A 26,875-nucleotide genomic window follows, 5' to 3' on the forward strand; every position below is an offset into this window, starting at 1 on the left:
ACCGGCCGAGATCTCATGCAAAAGTGGTCAACATGTCTATTGTGCATGGTCCACGAGATTTAGCAAAAGACCCAGAAGACACCGCGTTTACGTTTCCCTATCGACCTTTGGATGCCAGCAAGTCAGAAATCCGAATCATTAATTTGAAGCCAGGCACGGCATTATCTCCCTTACAATGCGCTTTGCAGCATGTTCCCACCGCCAACAAGTCTCGAGCATCGTACAAAGCGTTATCTTACACGTGGGGAGCCCCAGAGCCAACAAAGATACTGTTACTTGATGGTATTCAAATCCAGGTTCGCGAGAATCTCTGGCAAGCTTTGTACCACATTCGCCAACAGAATGCCACCCTCCAACTCTGGGTCGACGCACTTTGTATCAACCAAGAAGATATACCCGAGAGAAACGAGCAAGTGTCTAGAATGGGAACGCTATACAACCAAGCAGAAGAGGTGATTGTGTGGCTGGGCCCGGAGAAGGATGGAAGCGATGTTGCAATCTCATTCATCAGACACAGCGTAACGCCTCGCTCCCGTGCTTTAGCATTGGATCTATCTTCGGATCTGCCCTCCTCCATCGAATTACGCCCTATTGTAGATCTCCTGAGCCGAGAGTACTGGAGGAGAGTTTGGATTGTTCAAGAGGTGTTCAGAGCCCGCAAGATTATGATTTACTGCGGGCACGAAAAGCTGCCATGGAAAGATCTCGCAAAATTCTTCCGTCAAGTCAGGAGACTGCCGGACAACAATGCACAGCAAATTGCAACTTCCAGCGAAGAAATCAATACTCTCAGTCATAATGCGGCAACAACACTCATTGATCATCGGACCGCTCGGCTTCAAAATCTAGAGACGCTTCTTATGTCGTACGATGGATCCTTTTGCTGTGATCCACGGGACAAGGTGTATGCGTTGGTTGGTCTGGCAGGGAAACGCCTGACGAATCGGTCGGCGAAGCTTGTAGAACAGGATTGGTTGACGATTGACTATACTCGGTCCCCTCGTGATCTGTTTCAGGTCCTCACGTTGATGTATCTGGCTGAGGTTGGGGATGGATTTCTGGTGCGATGGATGCAGATGCTACAGCGAATTTTGGATTTGCCAGCGCCGTGGACTACTTCTCCAACACCGGTACCTCCGAATTTCCTGGGGAAGGTTGCATGCAAGACTCCTCTTCCTGGGAGAGTGTCCAGTGTCGGTCCGGAGTTCACGTGGTACCCCGATATAAAGAAACCACTTAAAGTCGGGCATCGACGATCAAAGCATTCCTCCGCCGCGCCGGACTTTGTTCCACTCTTTAAATGGTACAGCCAATTCCTGGGGCCCAGAATTCCATCGCCTTCAAGATTTGAGGGTGCATTGTTGAATCTGAGCGAAGACGACATCGCCCGCCTCGAAAGTTTCAACCACGTTGAGTGGCTCACCAAATCCCCACTGCCTCGTCAGTCTGTCTCTGGTGAAGCCGTTGGTCCTGGGCCACGCTCTACAAAAATACGGCCATTCACAACACATACCGGCAGGGTTGGGCTCACTTCCTGCGATATCAAAGATACGGATGAGATAATTCGTTTCTATGGAAGCGATGTGGCGTGGGTCGTTCCCGGATTCCAGCGGATTCCCATCGAGCCCGTTGATAGGCAAATCAAAGGGAGAGCTTTGATTTTGGCATCGGATACCACCGGGAGACGTCCCGACTTTCTTACGTCTTTCAGTGCTAAATTTAAATGGGCTGTACCGAGCTCACTGGACGAGGACGATACATTGGGTGATCATTTCGATCAGCAGCTTGCTAGACTTGGACTTTGGGGACTGGATACGACACCCCCGGATCCCGCATATCGAAGAGAAATTGAGAGATTCGAGGAGGCTAGGGATGGTACGAATGGAAATGGAAACTTCCGCTGTTGGGAAAGGACGACGAGAGAGTGGGAGTTCTGGACTTGGTGATTGTTTCCGTGGAGCCTGAGTTGCGGGATGTTACATGCTGGGGTTGCAACGCCGGATGGCTGGAGACGGTTGCGTACTCAACGAGTTCAAACGTTTCGAAAGAGGGCAAACAAGTCAGTAGCCTCTCAGCTGCGACGAGCCGGGGCGGTCTATGCGGGCTCTCTTCCCCTGAAGTTAAGCACGTGTGGTAATTGGATACTCGATACGTTGTGTAGCCTCTGTGCTGTTTGTAGCCTTCCTCTGGTTCGTGGATCGGGTACATGCATACATCAGGCTCCCTTGGTCTGCCTCGCCGTTCATCACGTTCGTATATCTTCAAGACGACAGTCAGGCCTCAAAGCTCCTTCGGCCTTCCATACTTTCGAGATCCCCAAACCTGCACCGTCGTTTACTTTACCCGCCATACCATTTCACTCCTTGCAACCAAAATGTCGATCTTGCTTCTCTCGATGTTTCTTCTTCGTTCCCGCCTTACTGCTGCGGCACCACTCCAAAATTATACTTCCTCGAGCAACGAAACCGCACCAACTTGGGTGTCGGCTCCTTCGGGGCGGGGAACATGGGATATTCTGGGAAGTTGTTTGTCTACCCTCGGTCTCTGCGTTTGGAAGTCACTCCATCTCAATGTCCCAGCGATGGATGAGTCTGATTGGACTAAATACCTCCGGAAGGCGAAGTGGGTCGTGATAGCGCTCTTGGCTCCAGAAGCGGTTGTATTTGCAGGCTTCGAACAATGGGTAGTTGCACGGTCCTTTCTCAAGGAGCTTCAGCATCTTTATGAAAAGAATTCTCACGGCAAGGTCAGTAACCAGTACCTACTTCAAAGCGTGCCAATTCTGACGGCATGCGAGGAATTAGCTCGCGGCTTCCCAAAGGACAAATTCGACATGGAGTATGCGATGTATGCTGTGATGGGAGGCTTTATCGTGGAAATCGGCCACCTGCATAACAAATTGAAGTTCGCCACCCTCAACCCCAACGGCATATTGCTTCTCGCAAAGGAAGGGAAATTTGTTTCACCATACCCCGGGTCCATATCATCCAAAAGCCAGATGGATATCCTCACCAAAGCTTTTGTATGCTGCCAAGCACTCTCATTCCTAGGCCAGGTCATCGAACCGAAGGTTGCGCACCTGACGATCAGCCTTCTTGAGTTGAATACTGCGGTTCACATTGTCGGTACTGTTGTGATGTATGCTTTCTGGATTCGAAAGCCTTACAATATTCAGGATCCAACGCTTGTCGCTTTGGATGACCAACCGGATTTGTTGGCCTTTATCGTCACAAGCTCGCAATGGCCACAAAGCAGCGGATTTGAAACAGCGAAGCCCACGAGGCGACGAGACAGAATACCCTGCCGGATTTTGGGCTCTGCCGACCCCCCCCCTTCGCCTGGTTTGGCAGTTCAATAGAGGATTCAGCAACCTCGGACGAAATTATCGATAACATGCCCAAAATGATAAGCGATGGTGACCAGAGTCAGAACACTTCTACCAGTAGCGACAATTCGCTGGAGAGATGTCTTGTCACTACTCGATGCGAATCGTCGGAACCAGATCGACAAGCCCTATGTTACCCCAATATCGCGACTTACCTTCCTGTTTCGAACATTGAACCTCTACTTTTCCTTGAAAGTGGTCAGGTTTTAGCTTCTGGCTTTGGGCCAATTGATGAGTCCGAGCTCATAGGTCTGAGCCATGGAAAGTACCAAATTGGGCTCTCTCAAAAAGACCCGACAGGCTGGGACTAGCTGCCAAATATATGCGAAAACTACTTGGGTCTTACAAAAAACCGCTGGCCATTCGAGATTCCGTCGCTGGTGGAACTTGTATACCAAAGGTCCAACTGTTGAAGCCATTTGCAGATAAGGCTCTTCAGCCTTTTGGCGACCGTTTGATTTGCAGCCGGGTGGAAAATTGGCCGACAGTTGAGCAGCTTATGGAAAGCATCGGTGCTTGGCTTCTCCTGTTACTTGTGGCTCTTGCTATGACGGTTACGGCTTATGGGTTTCTGCACGAATTTGCCAACCCAGCTCTACTCCCTACAAAGCTCGAAGGGAGTCTATGGGGAATGTCCTGTGTGGTCGTCGTCCTCTATTTGCCCATTTTCACGTTCACATATCGACTTGTTGATGACTACTTTTCTGTGAAGCTCCAAGTGCCAACAAATACTTGCGACTGGGCTCTGATTCTTAATTGGCAATCTTTATACAACGCCTGGAGGAAGCGTAATAAGCCTTGGCGAATCTTATCCCTTCTCGGAGTCGGTTTTTTCGGCGTGGTCTACATTGCCTCTCGAGCATTTATCATCGTTGAATCTTTCATTTCCTTGAGACATGTGCCTATCGATGTGTATCAAACTCCTAATATCACCTACTTGGGCTTTGTTCCTCATATATCATAGCTCGCTTGGCCGAAGTTCGTTCTCAGAGCCTTCTGTATTATTACATCCTGTTTTTGTTTCGTCGATGCATTGCTCTTGTGGAGGGAAAGGGGCAATTTCTGAGTAGTAAATGCAAGAGCTGCTGCCATTGCTCTGCGTGCAACCCAGTTCCGGATAATGTCAATGTAGGAGAGGTTCTGGTACATTCATCAAGGTCCGCTACTCAAATGGCCCTCAAAATGTTGTACATTCAAATTCTCAGCTTTGAGCGAGGGATATCGGGATGTTTCTCACTCTCCCTTCGAGTCAAAGTTCTCCGCTTAACAATATGCAAGCCATTCGTTCGAAAGCGTTCTGCACCAGGCCGCCTCTCCTAATGGTTTCTCTGCCTCTTAGGGGTTCGAAGAAAGAGGTGACACAGTCCGAGGTAATACAGCTATCGGGCGTGTTCGATGACCAAGCACCCGAAGCAAACATCCTCGACAGCCTGGTCAGCTGCAGATTGGAACTTGCATTCCCTTGACAGCCTATCGCTAGGAGCTCACTGGCGAAGCGCTAGGCTTTCACGATGTTGTGAACAATAAGTGTTGTTCCCGAAGGTCAAGTGGTTCGTTGAGCGGGTACCCGCATGGTGAGGTTGCATAGCAAGATGGCCCCAGTCCCAGCTCCGCAATATCCTCAGGGACTGTTCATGATACGTCTTCTCAACTTGCTCTCCACTTCCCTTCTATGATCTGGTCTTGTTTTTGAGAAGGATCTGGAAATCCCCGTTTTTTTTCTTTCTCAAAGCACTGTCAATCCAGCTATAAAATGTTGACATTATTGCTTGTTCTTCTGTTCCTTGGCCGGCGCGCGGCAATTGCAGCTCCATTTCAGAATATCACCGATACCCAACTCACCTCAAACTGGGAATCTGGTCCGTCAGGACGCGGAACTACTGATATTCTTTACAATTCTGCATGTACTCTGGTTTTATGTGTATGGAACTCTGTCCATCTCAACATTCCAGCAGTGCGGGAAGACAAATGGGTCACTTATCGACGTAAAATAAAGTGGGTAATTATTGCTCTTCTGGCGCCTGAGCTCTTGGTCTTCACAGCGTTCCAGCAGTGGCTTGCAGCTCGGAAATTTCTCAGAGAGCTCAAATGCATACAAGATGAGCGAGCCCCGGAGGTTGGTACCCAAATCATTGCCTCGACAGATACTAATTACTTTCACAGAGCTCATGGTACCTCTCACGAAAGCAGGAGCTTGATATGACGTACGCCTTTTATGCTATCATGGGTGGTTTTGGAGTTGATATCAGCGGTTTCCACAACGCCTTGGAACACGCAACACTCACAACACATGGCTTATTACTACTCGCACGGAAAGGATTCGGCCAATATCTGGATCACGAATTTATTCCAGACAAAAGCAAACTCGACCTCTTGGCCAAGTTCCTTGTTCTCTTTCAAATTATCGAAGTGATTGGAAACTTTATTGAGCGCAAAACCAAGGAGCTTCCTGTGAGCCTTCTTGAATACCATACCATTATCCATGTGGTCTGCGCGATAGCCATGTATCTGCTATGGCTCCGAAAGCCCTACGACGTCCAATCTCCTACCATTCTCAGTCATGGTGAATGGTTCAACGAGTTGGGGTACATTGTGTCAAGCTCGGATTGGGCTGGTTGTAGCGGATTCGAAGAGGAGCGATCGAAGAGAAGGAAATGGCTGCTAAGTTACTCACAAACTCGTGATCCCCCACTTGTTTGGTTTGGAAACCTCTTTCAACCACTGAAAGTTTTGTCAGACGCTCCTATCCCTGGTACACATCCTCTGGATAGGGGTTGTCCCCACGTCCGAGCTCGCTATGTTCGTGGCACATTCCCACCGAGAGAATCATGGGTCGTTGGACAACATGGCATACTGGAGCCGCCCTTGGATGTTCCCTACTACCCTGCAAACAAAGTAGAAAACACCTTTGTCCCAGCCAAAGGCCTCGAGGCCCTTTTCTTCTTGGAACCTGGCCAGTCTCTGACTACTGGTTTTGGTCTCACTGCGGCAGTCCCTTTCGCAGATGTCAATCAATCCCCTTACCCACGCTACCGGGTGGGAATATCTCACAACGATCTCCGCAGACTCGAAGCAGCGGGAGTATTCTTCCGCGAAGTAGCTCAATTGCGTGAAGACTCACCACTCAAGCGATTTCTCATCAACAACAAGGAATTCGGCTCCTCGGATCATAGCCCAAATCCATTCTCCGACCACAGCATTCGGCATACCGGCCCTCGTCTGATATGTCATCACGCAAGAAACTGGGCAGGCTTAGACGAATTGTTCGACTGTCTTGACTCCAGCAGTGGTTGGTTTTGGGCTACATTCGTTGCTGCAGTTAGTATCCCTGGCATGTATGGCGGGGTTCACTTAATCCCCAGCCTCAGTGCACCTTCCATTTTCAGCACTATGGCCGAGATGATACTTTGGAGAGTTTCTTGTCTTATCTTGGTTGGTTTCACTTGCGTATGTCTCTTTTGCGGTGTGATGTATGGGTTAATATTTGGTCCCCGCTCCCTCGAGGCGCTCTACTTGAAGTACCAAATGAGGCAGGAATTGGAAATGTTTCGTCGTCGCGATGTCTGGAGTCAGATATGGAAGAATTTGTGGCTAGGTGGAGTTTCTTCTTTCATCTGTTTATCGCTAGCTGCTCGTGCTTTTCTAGTTATCGAGTCGTTTGTTTCTTTGAGAAGGGTCCCGGAAGGTGTGTATCAGACACCGGAGATGAATTTCATTAGCTGGATTCCTCATCTATCTTAGGGATACATCTTCCAGTATAAATAAAAGCCAGGACATCTACGTCCATTCAACTACGTAGGCCTAAAATGGGGCAAGGTGATCAAGACTTGGGCGGAGACGAAGTTGCACAGATTCTCACACCTTCAAGGAGACGCGCTGCAAGTTCTCCAGCTTTACAGACGAGACCTTTTGGATGTCATAACATGCATGCTCAAGCAGTTCGTCAACAAGATGAAGAGCCGTGAGACACAGGAGTGGGGCATCACTGTTGAGACTTGACTGCGCAGATAAAGATGCTCGATGTGCCCTACTAGAGGGGACTCGAGGCATTTTCATGGATTGAAATAGAAAGCGAAGTGGTCCTTCTGGCTCTTATCATTCTTGTGGTAACATCTTGGTAATAGACTTACGTGCCCCTTTCTCTTCTGCTTTCTTTTTCTCGGTTAAGCCCCTTTTCTCCACTCCTGAACGGGGGCTCCCTCACTTGCGTCGGCCGTCCCTCCATTTCCTGGCCAATAACTATGTTGGAATCCAATATCATCTACCTTGCTATTGATATTTCTCCGGATCACCCCTGAAGCCCACCAATCATCGACGACTGGCATGGTCACATGGGCGCTGCCCAGTCAGTCACGTGAATATGCTTACCTCATTCAACCTGGATCATGATTTCTTGCGCTGTTTGCAGCTTAGAGTACCGGACTGTCTTCACCATCTCGATTGCTTAAAAATCCAACTGCCCTCGAGTCGATGAACCTTACCCGTAGCCTGTAGGCGCCGAGGTTCCGTCGGATGTGGAAGTGGATCATCAGTCTTAGCCTCAATGGCTTCTATCGAATGGAATAACGGCGATGTTCTCTCGACTTTGAAGCTGGTCAATAGGATCGTCCGGGCAGCGCATCGACCGGGCTCGCAATGCCCGAGCTAACTTCCAGGAGCTCCTTTCAGAGCTCTAAGGCTTGTCAGGTGCATTGAAACGAAATCTCGGAATTGTTGATCAAGAAAGAGGTTCCGGAGCGGAGAGGTTACGTTGTTGCTCACGTTGGCGCTCTCAACTTGAGGCTGAGCACTGCTTTGCTGTGAGTTTCTCTTACGCAATACCTTAAAGCGTTTAAAACCTTACTATAAATGACTAAAAGCCATTATTGAATCTAGATATCGAGCCCTTTCTAATAAGTTAGCTAGCCCCCCAAATTTTACGTATTATCCCTTAAGAACTTAAGCGAAATCTAAGATATTAAGCAGGCCAAGAAACTCTTAAATATATGAATTTTGATATTATTTCTTTAATACTTATGAATAATAGGTTATAAGAAGTAAAAAGGTACTCTTACCTCTCTTGAGCCGGGGTTAACAGACTAAAAATACTAGGGGCTAGTAGTGGATATTTCTATTTAAGTATATTTTAAGTTTGGATTGTAGATACTTTGCTGAGGGTTGAAATAGTTCTTGCTTCGACATTTTTCCCTTGTCACGGCATGTGACCCCTCCTTCTTTTCTGATCTTTCCCTTGTTTTGGCCGAAGTTTCGACACCGCCCACATCCGGCCCCATGAGTGGTTGGTTCATTTGAGGATGTTATAGCAGTATTCTTTATATATACAGGGGATTAATCAGTACAGTTTCATTTCTAATTACGGCCACAAACAGGCAGCATATTCTGGATATCCTCTCGGAATGCCATACATTTGACTCAACTCATCACTCAGCATCTGTGGGCCATCTAAATGATCCTTCTTCTGGGCATATTGATGCCTTTTTAACGCAATATTCCAAGCAAAACTGGAATGGGCAATTCCTGCAAAATCCGCCCCCTTCATCATAACCAAGAAATCTACGAGAGCTTGCTGATCCCACGCTAAATTTGTCAAGTCCTCCAAGTCTTGACCACTGAGATGGTCGAATTTCGTAGTGACGGACATGTTGCGAGCTGCTGCGTCCGAAGCAAATTTGGCAACTTCGTTGAGATCTCCCGAGGCAACATAGATTACCGCAGGGCTAGATCGGGGGGCTTGCTCTAAGTAGAGCTTTGACTGGGTGTCGTACCGGGAGTAAACCCAATCCGGGGCTGGCCAGCCTTCCGCTGCGTCTTTTTCAGTGCGAAGATGGACTCCAAAAAACGAGTTCGGTAGAAATGGTGCGCTGAGATCCGCGTCGAAGGAATATGTCTCTGCTAGATTTGTCAGAGTTTTCGTTGCCAATCGTCGAGCGTCGGAGCGTATTTTCAGAATTCCACCAAAAGATAGAGCGAACCCTTCACCATCCGAGTAGATGGGGTATTGGAGATACGATCTGCCCAGTTCGACGATTGTGGGACGGGTCGTATCAGGAGTGTCTTGATATTGCAGCAGCCAGTTGTAGAACGTGGATCGCCACTCTTCTGGCTGGGACAGGCCTGTCTTGGGAACGTATCCGACTATACTTTCGGGAATGAGAGGTATATGATTATGAGCTTTCTCGTAGTTGGGGATACTGGGTATTGAATTGTAAATGGGCATTGAAGGACAAGAAAGGCGGAGCGACTCGATGAAGTGCTGAGTGTCGAACATAAAGGACATATCCGTCTTCACTCCAGTCCGTATATATGAGATATCCGAGGAATTCCGAAGGACAATACTAGGCACAACGAGACCCGCACCTGCTGAGATGGCGTATCGTACACAGTTCAAGATGGAGTTGCGAATGTTCCCTATTCCACCTACGGACTCATCACATGTGAATACCAAGCTTTCATTCCACCGAGTATCGCCGCAGACGCTCTTGATAGACTCGGAGTTGATGGGCGCAAGGTCGAAGGCGTCAGGAACGGGCGATGACTGCCCATATTGAGGCCGATTCGAATTGACATTCCAAGAAATGTGTTCAGGTAATCGGTAGACACGACCAAAGGCCACCCAGAGCCATATCACGACTAGGGTACTGGCTCCCAAAGCAGCATATCGTCGGCTGATACCCGGCGGCAGCAGAAATCCCATGTCTGCTTGCGGATGATGGAAAGAGCTTTGGGGACGACAGACGTCATCTGGGATTATGACACGCGTCTCGAAATTTGAGGTTCTAGGCCAGGTAGGTCGACCGAGCCGCCGCTAGTAGTCCCGCGCGAAGCAGGCTGCGGCCGGGGAAAGAGTGGAACGCCAAATGTGTGTTGGCCGTGTTCGTTTCGTTAAGTACTTCCAGGCAGCCTAGGCAGGCAGCTGAGCTGGCCGGCTTGGCGTTTTGAAGGTTGTGTTCTTGGCGTGGCTGGCCTTGGATGCCTGAAAATCACTTGTTTCTAAGTTATCTGGCCAGCGTAACAGGCCAATAGGCCAAACAGGCCAGCTGGGAACGTTTCTGGAACGCTTCAAAGACACTTCACCAAATACAAGTTCACTTCTGAAAGCTCTTATTCTTAATAAACTTGTAGAAACGTTTCTAGAACGCTTCCAAGTCGCATGGGTTGGGGGGCGGTGGGAGCCCCCCGCATTGGGAACACCTCAGAAACATTTGAGTAACGATATAGAAATATATTAACCCTATTGGCCTGTTACGCTGGCCAGATACTTTAGAAACAAGTAATTTTCAGGCATCAAAGGCCAGCTGCGCCAAGAAAACAACCTTCCAAAACCCCCGCAATACTAGGCCAGGTGGAGACGCCAAGCAGGCCAGCTCAGCTACGTTTCTAAACACTGCTCAAATTTCCTTTTGAAAAGATTAAGTATAACAAAAGCAACGCCTCATAAAGCGGCTGTGTCCACCCGTTCCCCGAGACACAGATAAGATATCATTCGTTGTCTTTCCAACCAGCGATCGCTTCAACCTCTTGATTATGCACGATTGCTGTCACTAGCGGTGAAAGGGAGGGTGTTCCCAAAGACCCAGGTTTGGTTCACACTTGACTAGCTCCCAGCTCATCTGTGAGTGATTTGGGAGGTCAAAATCTCTTCCTGGCACTGTGTTTGTTCTTGAAATCTTGTCCTTGCTTCATTTCGCATACCCACAATTAGGACCTGAATCCCCTGCTCGCTCGTCGCCAGAGCCTTCGATTCAAGATCGAGACGTCCCTACTATGTTATGCCTACCTTCCAGGCAAAGCCTACTTATTTTTGCGTTCGGGGCACATGCTTTTGTGGCTGCCCTGATCCCACAACTGGTTCAATGGTCGTCGAAATCGTACGGCCTAGATGGACCATGGTAAGCAGTTACAATAAACATTGGAACTCCACCGCAGACAGTTGATCTCCTTCCCGGTGGATCTTGGATGACAAATGTTATAGCACCATCCGTATGCGCGGACGGAGGAGCGTGCAGCGTTGCTCAAGCCGCCGGCTTCTACGATCCACATTCATCGAGTACGGCGTTTGACATTGGGCAGACTGGATTTGTGGATAATACTACTATGTCTTCAACAACTGGAGCAATCTCAACATTGACTGGTAGTGCGTACTGGTGGTTTGATACTATTACCATTCAGACCACTGATGACGTTGGAGGAAATCAAAACCGACGATCCATCCTCGATTTCGACTTGCTGGTTATTACTGCCGCAAATGACATACTTCCAGATGGCACAACATATCCTGCCCAGATCGGGAAGCTGGCTTTAGGTGCGTCGAATTTCAATCAGACCTGGCTCCATTTTCCTCCAAGTCCGAACTGGAATGGCACGATTCTACCAAGTTATCTTTTCGCTGCCGGCATTACCCCATCGATCTCATATGGTATGCACATTGGGTCAACAACGTTAGGTATACCTGGATCTTTGAATATCGGAGGATACGACCAGAGTCGAGCTCTTCAGCCTGTCAGCGGTCAACCCTACACTATCGACCACTTGCCTATTGACCTACTAGATATCGGCATCGAGGTTGCGGAAGGCGGTTCACCCTTTAATTTTTCGTCTCAAACGGGGCTCCTAGGTGCCAGCAATTCTTCTATTGGAGTTTCAGTTCCGGTCCTAGTGGAAGCAACAGTGCCGTATCTTTACCTACCGCAAAGCACTTGCGATGCTATTACCAAACATCTACCAGTGACATATGAAGCAAAGTATGGCCTATACTTCTGGAACACCGCAGATCCAAACTACAAAGTCATAGTGTCGTCCCCCGCATTCCTCTCTTTCACATTCCGTGCGAACGGTAGTATATCTCAGAACATGACAATTAATGTTCCGTTCTCACTACTCAACCTGACCTTGTCCGCGCCAATCATAAACACGCCGACACAGTATCTTCCACTAAGACCGAGTCTGGGACCAAGCGGGAGCTATGAGCTGGGAAGAACTTTCCTGCAGGCGGCCTTCGTTGGCGTCAATTGGCAGACGGCAACTGGAGTTGGAAGTGGTGTCTGGTTTCTCGCACAAGCTCCCGGACCAAATACACCTTCAGACAATCCATCGACATCAATAAATCCCACTGATAACTCTATCATCGGGTCAACGAGCAGCTGGAAAGATTCTTGGAAGGGGGTTTGGACTGTATTGAACTCTACCAATCCATCTACGGGCGGAAGCAATCAAGCAAAGAAAACTGGGGGTCTTTCTCATGGCGCTATTGCAGGCATCGCGGTAGGGGCAATAGCTGGCTTGTCTTTGTGTGGATTGGCAGCATGGTGTCTGCACCGGCGCAGGACTAACTCGGCAAAAGAACAATTTCGACAACCGTCTTCAGACGAGACTCGAGAAGGGTGGAGGGAATCTGCATTTGCTGGGAGTGGGGTCCCATCGTCTAAACAGAGCTATCCGTCATCTGGATTTGCACCAAGGGAGTTGGACACTGGACAAGTGTCTCCAAGGCCGGTAGAGATGGCTGCATAAGAAATGGCATTACACTATGTAATGTTCGATAGTCACACAGCGTCAATTAATGTGACCGATTCCTTTCTCCCCAGATGGGGTTAAGAGGAATATGCGGTGATACCTTTTATCCCTTTTGGCGCTTTAGCCATCTCATTCTTTGGTTCCCTGAAATCTTTTCTCGTGCGAGGCAGTGTTAAGCAAAAATAATCAAATGTCAACTTCATATTGCATACGCGTTCTCATTGTGATCAATTTTGAATTTGAGCTGTTGCTATGTGTGGCTGGCTGCTCGTGAACTCTTCTGGACGAATGGTCAGTCAGCTATGCCAGGCACAACTGTTGTAAACACTTGAAAAGAACGTGGTGTTTGTAGCACTATCGACAAAAAGCGCTTTGACGAAGGTGTAAGATGCTTCTCAATTACGGGACATGTGGGACTCCTGCAGCGGATCTCATTGGCGTCTCGCAAACCTTGACTTGAAGAATTTAGCACCTTAGTAGATGAGACACAATCCCCGCGGTTCTCATTTCAGGCACCATCCGTTGGCTCCGCCTTTGTTTTATTTCACAGAGCCCATTTCTCTACGTTTCCTGAATTATGCCACCTTCCAATTATCTATACCTCTTTACAGACGTGTTGGGAGACGGAGTTACAAGCCTGGCCCGAGGGATCATCGTTCGGCGCGACATTGTCCTCGCCAGGACTACCCGGCGGAGAACCGAGAGACGACTCATAAATGACATTAGCATTGGGATTGGAGATCGTGAAAATATCATGAAATAGATTGATAGCAGTGGGGGTGACGAAGCCTGGACAGAGCAACTACTTGAGAAGTGAGGTTGGAAAAGAGGGACCAGAAAGATTAAGATGAAAACCCCCCGTTGACCAGAATTGATGTCGACAGCTCTGCCCCCAAAGGCAATGTTCATTTAGCCCTTCCTATAAACATGAAGATGAGATTGCGAGAAGAAGGGAGTTGGGCTGTTGTAGGGTCCAAAACCTGAAGACATCTCCGATCACGTGAAACGAGTGTAAATTTTTCTTCGAACCCCTTTTCTCCTCATCACCTCGCAACTTCTCTTTCCACCTCATCTCATCGCACAGCTGCACAACATTTTTCTTCGATGTTCATACACATGACAACTTATTATTCTCTTTAAGATCTGGATGATCTGTGCGTGGCAAGTTATCATCACAACGGGTGCCAACCATGCACAAGATGTGAGCATTTTTCGAACACCGTGATGCATGGAATCAGCTCTCCCCGACGCTTTCCCTTGTATTGTACTTCAGCCTGGTGCTAGAAGCTTCAACGGTTATCTCAAGTGTTATTTATGGCGGAATGGCTGATTTAGGGGTTTGCATGTACTAGATCGGCGAGATGTTTGAAGAATTCTCCTTAATGCTCATCCATTATCGATGGAACCATCATTGCATTATTTTCGGTTCGCATCTTGTGTTTCTCGATGTATAATGAGGAGAATTTTAGTTGGTGTAGAGCGGTGGTTGCGATAATATGGTTGCATATCTAAACTGATCCAATACTGGATCGCAAGTATTGAATTCTTGCTGGCTCTCACTTGGTAGAAAGTTTGTCTTGTATCAAAAGCGAATCTGAATCGACCATCTCGCGTCAGCGCATTTGGCGAAATCCAACTCTAAGAAAAACTCTTCAACCTCTTCCATACACACAACCACGCTCTGCATCCTCTTCACACCAACTTCAATCTCATCCCTTCATTAGACGAAATACACTTAAGTCATTGAGAATGAATTACCAAAGCCAGATTGAGCCGATGTGGATTAATCTCTCCATGCTCGCTACGGCCGGAGGTCCGATTAAGAGACCAGTGGCAAGTCGGGACGCCTACGACAAGGTTTGCAAGGCGTTCTATCAAGCAGAGGACTGCCCTCTATCTCTTGAAGCCTCGGCAGACATTAAGGCCTTCAGGACCGAGTCCAATATTTGGGAATATTATGGTAAGCCCTTCTTACAAGGCTATCTAGAGAGTATTGCTAAACCTACTAGTCGGCAAAAGCAGGCCCTTCACTGGAGTCGATCCAGCGATTACATCATTAGCGATCGCGTTCTCAAAATTATCATTACCAAACACCTCTTCGAGCTCTGATTTCCCGAATCAGAGCCTGGCAAATGGACCCCTCTCAGCAGCCCAACAAAAAGCTGAGGCGGCTGCCATGAAGCAGGAGATATTACACAAGTGGAGCAATGAGCTTCAATTTGGGTGGAATTCCAAGACGAGCGAGCCGTGGTTTACGACCAAGTGCTTTGCACGGGAGGCATATCCTGCTCTGTGTGGTAAGTTCTCCGCTACAACCTCTACAGCTCAAGCTAATATACAAAGGCCCTCCGGGAACATTCTTGAGAGAGCTGCATCGATTAACAGAACATTTCGTTCTCCGATGCGTGAGATTCAAGGAAGAAGGCTACACTCTCCTCTGGCCGGAATTCAACAACGCGTCAGACATTAATAGTCCAAGACTACGCGCCCGATTCAACAGCTTCCGAGCTTTCTTGGAAGAATGGGTATCGAGCACAGGGATTTGGAGTGACGGGCAACGACGCACGCGGATAGACGTTGCCTACAAGGCTTGGATTACGGGCGGAGATTTTGCAAACCGAAACGCGCCTCTTCCTGTGGGGTTCGCCTTTGGTTTTGCCTTCGACTAATAGATATTATTAACGACTTCGGCGATTGTCATCTTCGACGCCCCTCAAAGCATGGCTATCGACGCAGTCACACATCATTAACGACAAACGGTACGGAAAGGTTGGAGGAATGAGAGATAATAGTTGGATTAAGGGATGGGGCATACTAAACGGGTATTTTGTATGAAGGGTGGAGCTTGGACGTTGTTTACCAGCAACGAAGCTGCTGCATTGCATGCATACAATTTTGTCCTGCGGCAGTTTGTTGGGGAAGTGATAGACATCTGCTGAAATCTTCATTAATGTACATAGAGATAGAGAGGATTTGGTTACGAGGGCGGGGTTTGGGGATGTTTCAGAGTGTTGAATAAGAATATGGTGTTGCCATTTTCACATCGTGTCTCCTTCCCATGTCGTCGCGCGAGGCCTACTTAGTGTCTTGCGCTCACAGAAAAGACCAAATCCGTAGCCACACTTGGCTTCTCAGAATAGTGATCTACTTGATTCAAAGGACTGAACAATTCAATTAAGCTAAATCTGAAGCTGTAGTCTTCTCAAAGATGATTATCATAAACATTTGTTTTGCTCTGCTCTGTGTTTATCCCTTCTTGAGCAGCTTCCTTTATGCGCAGCGAAACCTTCTTTTCAAAGCCTCAGCAATGCAGATTCCGGCTAAGAGCGTGATATAGCATTGAAAACCATTGAAACTGGGCGAAAGTGAAACCAAGTTGACCACTCGAGAATTTTCGGTGAAACTCTACCTTCCAGAGACTTCCACGCAGACCTTTCTTCACGAACAACAAACACTCTCCGCAATCACCCCAACAACGTTCGAATCGCGATACCCAAGCAAATCGAATCACTCAAGATGCCGTACAACAGTCAGAAAGAGCAGATGTGGGCCAAGCTTTCCATGTTATCCAGGGAAGGGTCGACGAGGAGATCAATCACCTCTCGCGCCGCGTATGACAAAGTCTGCCAGGCATTCTATCAGGCAGAGAACTACCCTCTGCCTGATAAGCCGTCAACAGACACCAAAGAGTTCCTGGCGGAGTCCAACGTTTGGTTGTACTACGGTGAGTTCTCTTTCGCTGCCTATTTAGATAGCATCGTTGATTATCCCAGTCGGCGAGAGCATGCCTTTTCCTGGCCACGACCCACGATTGCCAACACCATCAGCACCAATCTCATTATCAGCCTTCGCAATGCGTCATGAGCTTCGAGTTAGGCGAGGTTTCTTCTCGCAACTTGGCTGGAACCCCGAGACGGGTGAGCCGTGGATGGCTATCAGATGTTATGCTGATCGAGCATACCCAGCTCTGTCAGGCATGATCTTCCCCCAGCTGTCAACATTATGCGTGCATGGGCTAACAAATGAAGGTTTAAATCAGAAGTACATATTTGAACTGCAGAAAATGGAACCTTCATTCATCCTCCAGTACACTAGATTTGTTGGAACGGATTTTCCGGGGTCAGAGAAATACATTCTGATGTGGCCTGAGTTCAGATATCTGTTAGATCTGGTTGATCCGAAGACGTGGGAGAAGTTCAATCAATTCCGAGCTTTCTTGCAGCTCTGGGCTTCGGAGCCAGGTGACACTCGGACTCCCATATCAGAATGTTATTGGAAGCACCTTCGAAGTCGGTCTTATGCAAAGCAGACTCTGGCGCCACTTCCAGCGGAATTCGATTTTGAATACTATCGATCATTCATGAGAACATCTTCGAGTCTTCAAGAACGTCACTCGAAGTTCTCGGCAAACTGTGGATCCGATTGTTGTTCGTCTTCAAGTCATGTCAATTATCAGCAACGAGAAGGGTCATATTTGAGGCATTAGTGGGATATTTGAAGAAGTGGTAACATAAAGGCTGGGTCAGAAGGGAGCCTCGCAGCTTTGCACACTTTGCCTCTGCATTCTTCGGAAAACATTTAATCAGCTGAATCAAATTTTCAGGCTATGCCCTGATTATTAGCTGGTTAGAGAATCAGAAATGTACTGATTGCGTAGGCAATACAAAACAGATAGATGGTCTTCTTCTGCAAATAGCGTGACTAGTCTCTTGCATCTCGCTCCTTCCCTCTCGGAGGAGAGTGAACTGTCCGAAAGCAGTGGAAGGCTCAACGACATGAACGTGCCGACGAGCAGTGCATTGAATGCACCCCTGAGCAGATTTATCAAGGCAACGAACACTAGGAAAGGAAATATTCAGTATCAGGAGCAAAGGAGAAGAGAAGCTCTGATATACGGGCTCAACTTGTTCTGGACTACGCGTCGTCTTCCACTGCACGCAACGTATTTACTTAACTTCCATGCGGAAACGATTGGATGTTATTGCACAACGGTGGCATATTTAGTCACGACGAACATCTACGTAGAGTTCTCCTCCAGTATTGGCTTTGCTCGTGAAACAGGATCTCCAGATCTGGGTGCTTCTCTGAGATCCAAACCCAAATCTCTTCCTGCGTTTTACGACCTTCCAAGAAGTGCCAGTACTTGGCCATTCTCCTCCCTGAGCTACGTGTTACTCAAATGTGCCCAACAAAAAGTTAGCAAACATTAAAAATACTGTAAAGTCTGTCACCCCGCCGGGATCCACATGAATTGGAATCCCAATTTTTTGTGCTTTCAGTTCCAACTAAGCAACGCACCACCAGTTTACACAATCAAACCTAGTGCTTTTGATTGAATCCGACCTTGAACACTGTTGCACATCACGCTTAATCTTCGAGGCACTTTTGGTACGTTGGAATTGTCATCAGCCGTTGCTCACCTTTGCGAACTGAATTCCAGGCATTCAGAGGAGGCACCAATTCGATAGTCACGTGATGAACTTCTATTTACTGGAAATCCTTGACGAAAGACTCAGAGTAAGGAGGAGGTTGGGGCAGTACCGTCTTGCCATAGAAAGCTTTACGTTTGCCAACGATACCTGAGCTTGATCTCAACTCATGACTCTCTCAGGGGGTGGCGTTCTTCGCTTCAGGCCTAGCGTACAGGCAACCTCCGCTAAAACGGCGTGGCTTCAGGCAGACCACCAAAAATAGACGAGGTTCCTGGAAGATCACGACTTTTCCTCCCGTGATCAGGCGACAGGTTCGCGTTGACTAGGCCGTGTTCCAGCCACCCGAAGGAGGACATCAATTTAAAGACTCGGGCTCTCCCTTCTCTTTGCTGTCTTTACCTTCATCCGTCTCGACCTTCCTGCAATCGAGATTAGCGCATCCTTGACCGTCAAAGCAGGACATCATCAGCTCATGCAAATTCCATTTCATACTCGCATTCTCATCTATTTCTTGCATTCATTTGGTTCCTCGACGACAATCCAATTCGAACGCGTTTAAGCACTTTCATTACCCATCTCTCAACCACAAAGATGGCTCCTCTCGCGGAATGCAAGGACCCAATTGAGCTCCCAGATCCTTCTGTATGGTCAGTCAAGGAATTCATCCCCGATCTCGTAACACATCCAGACACCCCGATCGGCAAACTTCTCGAGCCATACAAAGATTTTGAGGCCCAACTCCGCAAGGCTTACGCCCGGCAGCCGACTCATGAGGCTCTCAAGGATGGCAAAATCAATTTGATCCCCATTTTCGACAATAAAAATGAACAGTCCCTCAAGATTCGGGGTCGATCCTTGGATTCCGAGTCCGATGATGAGAGGTCAAGATATATCATGGAGTTGAAAGACGAAGCTCGCAAGCCAGATAATGCACCGGCTGTCGTCGCTTCCTTCAAGGACTTCCAGCAGAACTTCAACCTGTTCTCAGAATCCTCATTGTCAGACCTCGACTGGAACAATGTTGTAGCCGCTGGGAGCTCAGTTACCACAGCACTTCTGCCTGTCCCTGAGAAGTGGGCCGGAAGTAAGAGAAGCATGAGAGAGTATTACCACGAGCACCTGGCACCAGCAAGCGATGTCGACTTGTTTCTCTACGGACTCAATGAGGAAGAAGGTCTTGAGAAGATCAAGCAAATCGAAAGAAATATCAAGGACAGCATTCTCCACGAGACCACCACGATCAGAACCAAGAACGCCATCACTATCGCCTCCCAATATCCAACACGTCATGTTCAGATTGTTCTACGTCTTTACGACTCTATTTCCCAAATCATCACCGGTTTCGATGTCGATTGTGCATGCTTGGCGTATGATGGCAGCCAGGTTTATGCTGCCCCTCGAGCTCTGGCTGCTTTCGTCACTCAATGCAACACGATTGATCTCACTCGACGTTCACCGTCATATGAAAATCGTCTCTCCAAGTACAGTCGTCGTGGATTCGAAGTTCACTGGCCCCTATTGGACCGCACCAGGATTGATCCAACGATCTTCGAGCGTTCATTCGGCCGCACTCAAGGCCTTGCAAGATTGCTTATCCTAGAGAAGCTTCCCAAGACACAAGATCGAGATAATTATATGGATCAGCGTCGTGCTGAGAGAGGTCGACCCGCTTTGCATCGAAATTATTACCGCAAGATGGGTGGTAATATCAAGGATCAGGAAGAAGACGATGTTGCCGAATGGGTTGATCATGAGGAAGTCGCATCATACCACACAATGACCGTTCCTTATGGTGAGTCTTTTGCCCTGATTAAATAGCTTGATACTGATCTTTCTAGGTCCAAAGTACCACGCACATAGAATCAATCGCCTCTTGTACGCCAAGGATCTGCTTCTCAATGCAGAATGGAACAAACCCGAAGACCGCAAAGTCCACCTTCACAGACACCCATGCTTCTTCGGCACGGCCGAGGAAATCCTTCAAGACTGTTGCGGTTACTGCCCAGTTCCCAAGTCCGATGAAGAAATTGAAGTCGCTGAGGAAGAGAGCAAAGTCTACATTTCTGGCCCACTAAAATTCATCATGGATGACCCTGGACGACAAGAAATCGGAAGCTTCAATCCCATCACCGATGATGAATGGACCACGATGGCCTATGTTGGCGACACTGCAAGACTTTGTCAAGCCATAGTCGACGGTGATCTTGAGCATGTCGAGGATTGGTGTTCCCAGGAAGGGGTTGATGTCAATCGACGAGACTACACTGGCAGAACTCCTCTCCATCTTGCAGTCATGACATCCACGCCTCAAATTGTCCAATGCTTGATCGATTGCGGTGCGAGATTGATTGCACGCTTGGTCGATGGGCGAACCGCCCTGCACCTCGCCGCTGCTCGCGGAAGCAAGGAGATGGTCAAGGCGCTCATGGACAGGAGCTTGGCAAATGAAGAGGAGGAGGATAAGGTCGAGGCTCGACGAGCTGCTCGAAATCATGCTAAGCAAGCCAAGACCGATGCTAAAGCTGATGATGAGGGAAGTGATGCTGAGTCTGAAGCATCTGACCTCACGCTCGAGAGCGAGGAATCTGACTCCATGACCATGGGCTCTTTCGTAAAGGTTGACAAGGAGAAGGAGAATCAAGATGTGAGTTTGTCTATTACCCAATATTTCAAATTTTCTGACAGTTCCAGGACGGCGTTCCCGACGACTCCGCCGAGGAACCTGACATTCTTGAGGTCGATGTGATTGCATGGGACTATGGTCTCTCACCCCTGCATCTTGCTATTCTCAATGCACATCTCGACATCATCGAACTGCTCGTGTCAGAGTATGGTGCAGATGTCCTACTTCCAGTCAAGTAAGCATTTATGTCGACTTCAAATGGTGCTGCGACTGACCTCAATATAGGCTTCTCGAGCCAGGCACAAAGAATGCACGAGGAGCCATCATGACGATCCTGTTGGCCATGGCCCTTCCCACCGAGAATGCAAAGGCAGTCGTGAAGCTTCTTCTGGACCTCGGCGCCACTTCCTCTCAAGCGGATATGAACCACACATCGGTCCTTCACTACATCGTTGCTCAAGACAATCATGAAATTCTGGACCTGCTCCTTACCAATGATCGGCCGGTTGCGCGCAGTGTTCTCAACTGGATGACTACACCGCCCTGGGGCAATCAGGGTGATACACCCTTAACGTCAGCCATCTCAATGGGACATGAAAACATGGTTTCGAAGCTCCTCTCGATCGGTGCCAAGCCCGAAATTTCGCATGACAGCTGGGTCAAGACCTATCTTAACAAGAACACATGGGCGAGAACCCAAAGTAAGCATTCCTAGAATCTAATCTTTCGGAGACTACCTCTGCAGGTTTTCATAATTCGAAACATGCTGACATTTCCTAGGTCCAGAGGATATCAAGAAGCAGTTTAATAGCAATGTCATCCAGCCTATCATCTCCGCTGCTGGCAAGGAAATGGGCAAAACTATCGAGGACCTCCTTGCACACGGTGCCGATCCTTTGACTCTAGAGCGTTCTGCATATAGTGTCGTCCAGAATCCTGAAAATGCAAGGTATACTGTCACCGAGTCGCTTTTGGACATCATTCAAAAGAAGCTCCAACTTCTTGGAGAGTGGAAGGAACCTTCCAGTGAGGAGCCGAAGTCGAAACGGAACTACTTTTCTATCAACCAGTTGGTACACTACCGCCCCAGGAAGCCAGAGAAGCTCCGAGATGAATCCTATTATACGGATGGCCTGACCCTCGGTACCTACGCACACTGGACCGCGCAGAGAGACTTCCGGCACACAAAGTACGCGAATAAGAGGGAATGGAAGGCACACGAGGACTACACCCCACCAGAGGCTGAGGAAGGTCTGGAGGAGAAGAAAGCAGCAATTTCCAAGCTGATCAAGGAGCTCGAGCACGCCGAGATGACATTGATCGAAGCTGGAGGCAAGACTTTCGCTGAGCTCTATCCAGACATTCCGAAGCGCGAGGAAGCCAAGCAGCAGGTGTATCCAGAGCCAAAGCCGACCTTTTACGAGACGAAACTTCGATTCCGAGTGCCTGATTTGAACGATACCAAGAGTGAGGGCTACGTCAAGCTCTTCGAAGCAGCATGGGACAATGACCTCGAAAGAATCAAGTCTTTGACACTTGGGAAATGGTCCCTTGACGACGACGACATGCCACTCAACTCGCCTCTCAAAATCGCTGTTCAGGATGGCAGTGGCTTCAGCCCTTTCTCAATTGCTGTTCTTCGCGGCCATCGTGAGCTGGCGAAAAAGATTGTGGAGATTTGTGCTACGCAGTATCACAAGGATGACGGGTTGAGCACTAAACAGCGGTTTCGCACTACCGCTGATAGTGATGATGAAGATTATGAAGATAATGAGGATGAAAATTCCAATGGTAAACTATTTTCGATTTCTCATTTATTTATTGGTGTTTAAACTTGCTGACGAGAACCAGGCCTCCCCATCTTCTCCGAATTAGTCAACGACAAATTCACAGTTGACAATTTAGGCGAAGTCTCGAATATGGTCAAGAGCGACGTTTTGCCTCTATCCATGATCGAATGGCCTTGCCGGGCCCAGAGATTCCTCGACTCGAAAAAGTCAAACCATGGGGGAGAAATCACTCTGCTGCAGCATGCGGTTGAGGACGAGGATATGGACTTGCTGAAGTTCATCATCGAAATTGGAGGAGAACAAAAGGCTCTTTTGGCTGAGGATGAGGATGATCAGACATGCTACACTGTGAGCAGCGCCGTCTTCTACGCTGCAGTCAAGCTTGGACGGACTGCCATGTTGGCCGAGATGATCAAGGTAAGTGCTTCCTCAAGAAGGCTTCAAATGCTAACAACAATAAGGCAACTGGTGTAGGAATCCCTCTGAATGAGCTCATTGCGACGAGCGGAGTTGAGATCAAGACCAAGCCGAGATACTATCAAGGACTAAGCGTTGGAGGAAAGAAACGTGCTGATTGGGCACAAGCTCCTGGTGGCTATCAGAGAGTTGTCGAGGAGAAGACCCCACCTCTTCTGCAGGCTGCAAAGCTTGGGTCGATCGACGCAGTGGAATGGTTCATGAGTGATGCACCGATGCGACGCTACAAGGAATTCGCTGAGAGCAACAAGCATGACAAGCGAATTAAGACTTTGGAGGAAGCTGGAAAGGGCTTCGATAAGACGATAGGCTCCTGGTTGGCCATGAAGTGTAAGTTCGTTCTCCTAACTGCGGAACATCTCTGACAATATATAGCCGAGTTGACTCTTCACTGCGCTATCTTATACAATCCAGGTAAGGAGAAAGAGCACCCTGAATACCTTGCTCTGATCAAGCACCTCGTGTCCGTGGTTCCAGATTGTCTCGAGCAAAAGTCATCAGAAGGCTGGACACCGCTCCATCTCGCCGCACACATGCATCGCGAAGACGTTGTCTCCTACCTCATCTCCGTCGGCGCCAACCAACGTTCGCGGGACAAGGCAGGACGAAACATGGCGCACAGCATGCTTGTCGATCAAGGCTACCAAACCGCCAGGAACGATGAGAAAGATGCAAAAGAGCTCAAACAACTTCTCGAGCTCTTTGACAAAGCGGCGCTCAAGGAGATGCTTCTCGAGCGTTGTTCCCAAGCCCCAGGTGCATTGACGCCCCTAGCATACTGGATGGCCAAGAATGGTGGGGATTACAAGAAAGCTGATGTCGTCGAGGTGTTGACGAGCTATTCTTCGGGCGAGGAACTCGAGATGATTAATGGAGAGGGAGATTTGCCTCTGCACGTCGTAAGTCTCCTTCAAGCCTTGCCGTCCTGTTCAATATTGCGCGAAAATTAACAAAGACACTTCTTCAGGCCGTCAAACAAGCCCTCACAACCATAACATTCTTCCTCCTAACCCTCAACTCCTCCCTCCTCCACCGCGAAAACAGCACCGGCCGCACGCCCCTCGAAATGTCCCGCGAGATCTACATCGCGTCACAAGTCCAGTCTCCACCTAACATTTCGAACGGAAATCACTTCAATCAATATCGTCCCAATCAACATGATTATAATTCCGTTGTTAATCGTGCCGCGTCTTCGTTTGTGAAGAAGGAAGAGGAGGAGAGCAAGAAGCGGACTTGGGAGGTTTGTCAGAGTAAGGATGAGGAGCTGGTTGAGGGCGGTGGGGAAGGGAGGAAGAGAAGGCTGGTTAGTCTTTTTGAGGCGAATGAGGTTGCGCGTAGGGTGGCGGGACTTAAGAGGGGAAGTGGAGGTGGGCAGATGGTAGTTAATGGCGGGTTGGTGGAGGATGGGAAGCCGGATATTGTGAGTGAGTGGGCTGGAGATTTGTAAAGCGTTTGGGCTTTCTGGAGGTAGCAGGCGTGGCAGGATGGCTTGACGACGATACGGCCGGTTTTCTGCTGCTTGAGTTGCTTTTTGGCAAACTTGTGAGCTCTCAGTCATTACCAAATCTCGTTCAAGTAGCTAGGTCGAATGGAGTCCGTTTCACGGGACCCGATTTAGAGTTTGTTTGTGTTACAAGTGGTGGAGCGACTCCTGAAAATTGCTCGCTTACCGGGGACGCGTTCGTATCGCTTAAGCTTCAACCAGCTTTCTTTGTCTAGTTTCGAGGTGAGTAGATCAGTTTCTGGTGTGAATTTAAGAGGATAGGTGTCCAAGTCTACTGCGTAGGAATTGTCTCATCCATCCTTCGCAGGTCTTTTGGTGACATAACCCAATGGGATAGAACGAACTACTTAGGTTGGGGGAGAGAGACGGAAACTGTGGAAGGGGCTGACTTGTTGTTCGGGAGAAAGTTGGTTCGGTCTGTCAAACCCCTTTTCTAAACCCCAGATTTCATGTCAATGGAAGCCTTCGCCCCGCAATGAACTCCTCGATCCTTCCTACTAACGAACCAAAAAGAACTCAAACCCCATGTGATAGCCACTTCTTTTGCTAGAACTCGGAAACTTGATGCCACGAAAGCCACCTTGATACTATGTAGTTAGCATTGTTTTGAGGCACAGAATACTTGCGTGTCGTGTGAGGACGCAAAGGCTGATTCAAAGGATGCAGTCGTCATCGAAAACTCGATACCATCACCCCCTAAATAATTGCTAGCGGCCTCCACCGCCCCAGTTTTCAATGAGGCACGATTTTAAGTGCTTCAGGGCCTAATCAGCCATGTTTCACAGGGCAAAGATTAGTCTATGTATCAAATCAAGGGTGCATGTAGAAGATTCCCGAATTCTTTCTGCCCTGGGAGTGGCTCCCAGCCAGCTTGAAGACACTTTCTCACCGGTCAAACACCCTGGATTCCTACCCGCACCTATACCCAAAACATACGTGCTAGCAATTATTTAGGGGGAGGGCTAGTAGTGCCCGGAACTGAAGTCTGAATTCCAACAGCCCTATCTTGGCCTCTCAGCCCTTAGTACAACAAGAAAAAAATATCCCTTAGTGGCTGAAACATCGCCTTTGAAGCTTTGTTTTTGCACCCGTGCACCCGGGTGGCTGGATCTTTCTTATCTCTTCAAATGGTGCGGCCTCTCTCGGCGCCGTGCCGAAGCAAAAAAAAGCAATTCCTTCGCCAGCAAAAGCCATGGATAACATCATGCAACAATGCAGCCACTCAGCGTCCGAGTACAAGTACAAGGGCATTATCTATTTTCCGAGTCTCACCTCTTCAGCAAAAGAAGAACATATTTCCGCTTCCCCCCTTTTCCATTCCCCTGGGGACCTCTGGTTGGTCCTTCGTTCCGGGATATTTCCACCAGCGAGATGCATGCGTCCGCTCGAACCAATGGATCTTCTAGTTCCACAGCACACGGCTGGTCTCGAGATTGGCGTTCTGTTAGCGATAGAATGTGGGGGTGACCAACCCTGTTTTATCTTGCCCACGAGCGCCACCACTGCGGGAGACCCCTAGCTTATTGCCAAAGACTTGCTCCCAGCCACAGCACATGCACGCTTTCCATTTACAAGCAAAGCCAGCGCAGTGCCCAACTCTGTGATTATTTCATGCTGGCTGGTTTACGATCGATGATCGTCTGCGTCTTCATGCCGTGCAGGAAGCCAACGAGAACGCCAACCGCTGCGCCGGGTGCCAACTTGCTATCTGCGCCAGTTCGGAGGTTCAGTATTTCACCGAGGGGCTTCAGAAGGGACCTGCTCAATTAGGAGAGAAGGGAGCCTTTCTTTATCTCTGTACCTGAAGATGAAGCCTCGATCGATCTGATATAAACTAAACGACCCACACAAAAGGTACCAGCACCAATGTACTTGTTGACAGCAATTTCGGAACCTCCCCGCAGCTGGCATCATACCTTCTGATTCTGACTTGTCGAGAGCACGGAATACAAGTTAGAATATCTTCGCCCTGGCTTCTGCTGTGTCCTCCACGGCTGCTTCGGCGGCTGCGTCGACGGCTGCGTCAACAGCCTTGCCTTCTGGGATCACAGCACCGTTGGAGCAGATCAGCAGTACAGATGTAGGCGGATTGGTCGCGATCCTCTCTGCCTTTGCACTAAGTCTCATACTGGTCTCGTTTCCCATTCGAGT

The 26,875-nt window shown here is 48.6% G+C and overlaps 8 protein-coding genes across 8 annotated transcripts; 7 read left to right on the forward strand and 1 right to left on the reverse strand.

The window, feature by feature from the left end:
* Positions 1–92: 92 nt before the first annotated feature.
* K444DRAFT_477173 (HET-domain-containing protein) lies at positions 93–659 on the forward strand (the record flags this gene model as incomplete). Its single annotated transcript, XM_024872946.1, has 1 exon — positions 93–659. A coding segment is annotated over one exon (567 nt), but the record flags the coding sequence as incomplete, so codon positions are not given.
* Positions 660–2,076: 1,417 nt separating this feature from the next.
* Positions 2,077–3,533, forward strand: K444DRAFT_121557 (uncharacterized protein). Its single transcript, XM_024870391.1, has 2 exons — positions 2,077–2,746; positions 2,798–3,533. The coding sequence occupies exons 1-2, from the start codon at positions 2,207–2,209 to the stop codon at positions 3,356–3,358; spliced, it is 1,101 nt and encodes a 366-aa protein (XP_024743484.1). The 5' UTR covers positions 2,077–2,206; the 3' UTR covers positions 3,359–3,533.
* Positions 3,534–5,278: 1,745 nt separating this feature from the next.
* On the forward strand, positions 5,279–7,167 carry K444DRAFT_551705 (uncharacterized protein). The gene is made up of 2 exons (XM_024876555.1): positions 5,279–5,501; positions 5,549–7,167. The coding sequence occupies exon 2, from the start codon at positions 5,585–5,587 to the stop codon at positions 7,124–7,126; it is 1,542 nt and encodes a 513-aa protein (XP_024743485.1). The 5' UTR covers positions 5,279–5,501; positions 5,549–5,584; the 3' UTR covers positions 7,127–7,167.
* A 1,357-nt stretch (positions 7,168–8,524) lies between these two features.
* Positions 8,525–10,287, reverse strand: K444DRAFT_606904 (uncharacterized protein). Its single transcript, XM_024879071.1, has one exon. It carries the CDS (start codon positions 10,077–10,079, stop codon positions 8,739–8,741), a length of 1,341 nt encoding a protein of 446 aa, XP_024743486.1. The 5' UTR covers positions 10,080–10,287; the 3' UTR covers positions 8,525–8,738.
* Positions 10,288–11,215: 928 nt separating this feature from the next.
* Positions 11,216–13,060, forward strand: K444DRAFT_698503 (uncharacterized protein). Its single transcript, XM_024887953.1, has 2 exons — positions 11,216–11,519; positions 11,574–13,060. The coding sequence occupies exons 1-2, from the start codon at positions 11,342–11,344 to the stop codon at positions 12,893–12,895; spliced, it is 1,500 nt and encodes a 499-aa protein (XP_024743487.1). The 5' UTR covers positions 11,216–11,341; the 3' UTR covers positions 12,896–13,060.
* Positions 13,061–14,647: 1,587 nt separating this feature from the next.
* Positions 14,648–15,751, forward strand: K444DRAFT_658884 (uncharacterized protein; the record flags this gene model as incomplete). Its single annotated transcript, XM_024886305.1, has 3 exons — positions 14,648–14,858; positions 14,908–15,195; positions 15,284–15,751. 3 exons carry the CDS (start codon positions 14,648–14,650, stop codon positions 15,565–15,567), a joined length of 783 nt encoding a protein of 260 aa, XP_024743488.1. The 3' UTR covers positions 15,568–15,751.
* A 663-nt stretch (positions 15,752–16,414) lies between these two features.
* Positions 16,415–17,384, forward strand: K444DRAFT_624083 (uncharacterized protein; the record flags this gene model as incomplete). The annotated part of the gene is made up of 2 exons (XM_024882353.1): positions 16,415–16,622; positions 16,654–17,384. The coding sequence occupies 2 exons, from the start codon at positions 16,415–16,417 to the stop codon at positions 17,382–17,384; spliced, it is 939 nt and encodes a 312-aa protein (XP_024743489.1).
* Positions 17,385–18,718: 1,334 nt separating this feature from the next.
* Positions 18,719–24,995, forward strand: K444DRAFT_579896 (ankyrin). The gene is made up of 9 exons (XM_024877683.1): positions 18,719–20,122; positions 20,169–20,974; positions 21,022–21,188; positions 21,239–21,654; positions 21,734–22,744; positions 22,805–23,160; positions 23,205–23,550; positions 23,596–24,119; positions 24,188–24,995. Exons 1-9 carry the CDS (start codon positions 18,922–18,924, stop codon positions 24,665–24,667), a joined length of 5,307 nt encoding a protein of 1,768 aa, XP_024743490.1. The 5' UTR covers positions 18,719–18,921; the 3' UTR covers positions 24,668–24,995.
* Positions 24,996–26,875: the final 1,880 nt, after the last annotated feature.

The sequence above is a fragment of the Hyaloscypha bicolor genome (assembly GCF_002865645.1).
Source record: "Hyaloscypha bicolor E unplaced genomic scaffold K444scaffold_13, whole genome shotgun sequence".
Lineage (NCBI taxonomy): Eukaryota > Fungi > Ascomycota > Leotiomycetes > Helotiales > Hyaloscyphaceae > Hyaloscypha > Hyaloscypha bicolor.

Bases quoted from the DNA above. Each gene is read 5' to 3' on its own strand.
- K444DRAFT_698503 (XM_024887953.1), top strand. From the start codon at position 11,342: ATGACAAATGTTATAGCACCATCCGTATGCGCGGACGGAGGAGCGTGC. The intron at 11,520-11,573 runs GTGCGTACTGGT...ATGACGTTGGAG, and splicing joins AATCTCAACATTGACTGGTA to GAAATCAAAACCGACGATCC.
- K444DRAFT_579896 (XM_024877683.1), top strand. From the start codon at position 18,922: ATGGCTCCTCTCGCGGAATGCAAGGACCCAATTGAGCTCCCAGATCCT. The intron at 22,745-22,804 runs GTAAACTATTTT...GACGAGAACCAG, and splicing joins TGAGGATGAAAATTCCAATG to GCCTCCCCATCTTCTCCGAA. The intron at 23,551-23,595 runs GTAAGTTCGTTC...GACAATATATAG, and splicing joins CTCCTGGTTGGCCATGAAGT to CCGAGTTGACTCTTCACTGC.
- K444DRAFT_551705 (XM_024876555.1), top strand. From the start codon at position 5,585: ATGACGTACGCCTTTTATGCTATCATGGGTGGTTTTGGAGTTGATATC.
- K444DRAFT_121557 (XM_024870391.1), top strand. From the start codon at position 2,207: ATGCATACATCAGGCTCCCTTGGTCTGCCTCGCCGTTCATCACGTTCG. The intron at 2,747-2,797 runs GTCAGTAACCAG...ACGGCATGCGAG, and splicing joins AAAAGAATTCTCACGGCAAG to GAATTAGCTCGCGGCTTCCC.
- K444DRAFT_606904 (XM_024879071.1), bottom strand. From the start codon at position 10,079: ATGGGATTTCTGCTGCCGCCGGGTATCAGCCGACGATATGCTGCTTTG.